This window comes from Echinops telfairi, unplaced genomic scaffold, assembly GCF_000313985.2.
Source record: "Echinops telfairi isolate 266 unplaced genomic scaffold, ASM31398v2 ScPeMD7_6631;HRSCAF=7566, whole genome shotgun sequence".
Classification (NCBI taxonomy): domain Eukaryota; kingdom Metazoa; phylum Chordata; class Mammalia; order Afrosoricida; family Tenrecidae; genus Echinops; species Echinops telfairi.
Window position 1 is genome coordinate 198,297 of NW_022110531.1, and position 3,793 is coordinate 202,089.

Below are 3,793 nucleotides of genomic sequence, written 5' to 3' on the forward strand. Positions count from 1 at the left end.
GGTTCCCTACAAGTTCTGTGGATGGCTATGCCTCCACATATTATTGAGATCAGAATATCCTTCTGTAGAGACATGCCCAGGGACTGATTTTCCCTCAATTAGCACTGTGACTGCTGTAGTTATGATCACATATTTCTGAGTCAGACACACACAGAGGGAAAAGCAGTGGGAACCCAGATACAAACCCCCATGCAGGGAGAGGGCGGGGCTCAGGGGTCACTCAAGGCCCACAGATAACAGGGGCTCTCAGGGGAAATGTACAGAGGAGCCTAAGAAGGATAACTTAAATGAGGTACCTATTTCCTCTACCTGCAGAGAAAATGTCTCTGCCACAGACCTCCACATTCTTGTAGCTCAGTGTGTGTATGTTCCTGTATGTACTTTATGTGTATGTTTTTGTGTGTGCTAATACACATGAACTGCTTTGGTATGTTATACTATGTGACAGAACGTCTAGTCTGGTCTGCATTTATTATTATTATTACGAATCTAGTACAGTTTAGTGTCTTTGTGTTGTTCTTTCTTATGTAAATGCATGTGTACTTATTAATCTGAGTGAGTACTTATGAAGGTTTGTCAGTTCTAGTAGATATGCTAATTTGTTCGGAGTATGCATGTGTATATTAATATGACTGTTAGAATACAGATGTCGTAATGTGGGTTTTCTGCTTTTGTATGTTCACATTTCTCATGTATGTGATTATGTGTTTGAAAATATGCATGCATAAATATGTATATATTTTGATACAGGTATTTTGTCCACTCGAACAGAAAGACACTAGAAAAAACCGAAAGGCACAGGGGTTACAACTTTAGGCTCAAATATGAGACTGCCTCAGGACGGGGTGGTGTTTCATTCTGTTGTTGTATTTAGGATCTCTAGAAGTCAGAACTGACTCATCAGCTAACATCAGGATTTCATCCTATGTGTTCCCTGGGGACGTTAATAAAGAAAGGGCCTTAGTGTTTTACAGTTGATTTCACATTTCAGAATGGAAATTCTGAGGTTACAATAATCCGTTTGATAAATCTGTTCAAACTTTATTATTTAATGATCACACTGGTATTTGACACATGTAATACACAGAAGTTCAAGAGTAAGCCACAGTTAATCCTTGCTGCATGTGCCCACCTGTGTGACCCACACAATTGAACACACAGAGTCCTCTTCCCCATTTGACCACTGGACACACTCTCTGTCATTCCTGATTCTATGGGAGATCAGCTAGGTCTTTATTTGCTACGAGCATTAAGCAAATTGGAAGCAGAGGGTCTCACCACTACTTATTTTCTAACAACTAGAACACGGCCCATATATGGATGACAAGGATGAGCACCACCCAGGAAATCCCGTGAGCATCTCCTCCGATGCTCCATTTGCTGACTTGTGAGCAAAAAGTGAATGTAAATGAGGAGAGAAACAATGTCTAAATCACTATTTTGTTGTAGGGGAAAATCATGAATAAAGACACTCAAATAAATGAACAGCAGGAACCCAATAAGTGAGTCATTTCAAGGAAAACTGTTAGAAGATGAAGTGAAATGAAAAATATCTAGTTTTCCTGACCATAGCAAAAGAAGGAGAACCGGAATCTCCTGATCGGAAACCAGAGAGGAGACACCATTGTGCATGTTTTATGAACAACTGCATGTCCACAGTTTTAAATATCAGTGAAATATGGAAATTCCTTGGAAGGCAAGAAAACCAATGATATCCCCATACAAGAAATAGATTTAAAAAAAAGAAATAGGTAATACAGTAGTCCACTGTCATCTTGTGTATTCACACCTTAAGAGAGGAGGCATTGTGAGCTCTAATATCACAAAGGTTGTTGTGTATGTAATGTAAAGCTTATAAGTTCAAAACTACTTTCTAAAAATACTAATAATATATAAAAATTAAAGCAATGCTTGATAAAGAACCTGTTTAAGAGCTCCATTTTCCTTTAAGAGTGCTTGTGTTTCTGTGAAACTGAGGGAGAATTCTTGCTCATATTCGCTACTCCTCTGCTTCTAAATATCAGGGGACATGCAAATGCAGATCTCTGCCTGCTGATAAACCGGCCACAGCCCCTGATGTGAGAGATCTCAGAGGACAGTCCCAGTCTTTGGGGTCTCTGCTGTTTCCACTTGTGCCCAGGAGCTAGTGCACAGGAAACATCATGAATTTAGTACCAACTTTGGCTTTCATTTTGGCCATTGTACACGGTAATCATTTGTAGACCCTGCTGTGTATGTATGTAATTGTGAGTGCCTTAGTTTGTATGTGTGTCGACTAATCATGGTGCCTCTGTGTTTTCAGGTGTCCAGTGTGAGGTGCAGCTGTTGGAGTCTGGGGGCGATCTGAGAAAGCCTGGGGGGTCTCTGAGACTCTCCTGTGCAGCCTCTGGATTCACCTTCAGCAGCTATTACATGAGTTGGATCCGTCAGGCCCCAGGGAAGGGCCTGCAGTGGGTCGCAACCATTAGTCATACTGGTGGTAGTACATACTATGCGGACTCCGTAAAGGGCCGATTCACCATCTCCAGAGACAACTCCAAAAACACACTCTATCTTCAGATGAACAGCCTGAAAGCCGAGGACACAGCCATGTATTACTGTGCAAGACACACAGTGAAGGGAAGTCAGTGAGAGGCCAGACACAAACCTCCCCTGCAGGGAGGACACTGGTCTCCAGGGGGTGCTCAGGACCCACAGACGCTCAGGACCCTCAGGACTCAGGACCCTCAGCCCCAGAAGCAGGTGCAGCTGGAGCTTTACTGCTGGTTTCCTGTGGTGATCTGTGGATTCTTGTAAATCTCAGAGTTTCCCTAGGGAATATCTCTAACTTAAAAATAATAACTCTATGCCTATATTTGATATCTGTGAATTCAACAGTTACATTGTAACAGGAGAATATAGTCTGTCCTACAGCAACAAACAGCCTGTGCCTTAAAGACAAGAAATGCCTCTGTCTGGGGTCCCTGCATCAGAGTTCTGATCACACTCAGTAAACACTCTCTGGTCAGACTCACGGTGAATGTAAAGGTCGCTACTAAGTGTTGGATGACAGGCTGAAAGTTTGACAGTATATTCTTCCATCACCCTTTGTGAGGACAATCATTTGGTCAAAATCCAGATGGTCAGCTTTTTTTTATTGATCTGCTTCTTCAAATGACATATTTTTTTGTTTTGTTGTTTGGTTAGGTTGTTTTTCCTAACCATGTGGACTGTTTTTTTTTTTTTTAATCTTATCTGTAATACCATCTGCAAACCCATAAACTCACCAATTGTCTTTTATTACCTTGGTGCTAATATTTTGTATCTGTCTATTCTCCAGAACCTTTAGACCAAATTGTCAAGACAGACACAAATTTGTCTGTGGAAATTCAGGATTCAGGGAGATCTCTATGGCTGAATGGTATCATTCAGTTCTTCATGTCGCATGCTGTATCTTCATCTTCACAGTCCCACAGAATGTGAGCCCTCTGTTTCTGCTTTCACCCAGAGGTTCCACATTTGTCCTGTTAATCTCCTCACCCTCCTTCTGGTGGCGTTGCTACTAACTTATTGTATGATATCAGTAACTTTTTCATTACTTAATGACACACAACCTTAGCTGGGGAATTTCAGATATTTCAGTATAAGATTCCATTCAAGACTGAAGTTTAGGTGTGAATAACATTATTAATGACGGCGTTCTGGATGGGAAATAACTTCCTGTGTCAAAGGTAATTTGCTTTAGGGCAACACGCACTCTTTCCACACTGGAATGACTCTTGAGTAAACATATCAGTGTAGTTGTCGAAGAAGA

The 3,793-nt window shown here is 41.3% G+C and overlaps 1 gene segment (V, D, J or C); it reads left to right on the plus strand.

Moving 5' to 3' along the window:
* The first annotated feature begins 2,162 nt into the window (after window positions 1-2,162).
* On the plus strand, window positions 2,163-2,631 carry LOC115871600. The segment is given in 2 exon segments: window positions 2,163-2,208; window positions 2,303-2,631. Coding segments are annotated over 2 exon segments (375 nt in total).
* Window positions 2,632-3,793: the final 1,162 nt, after the last annotated feature.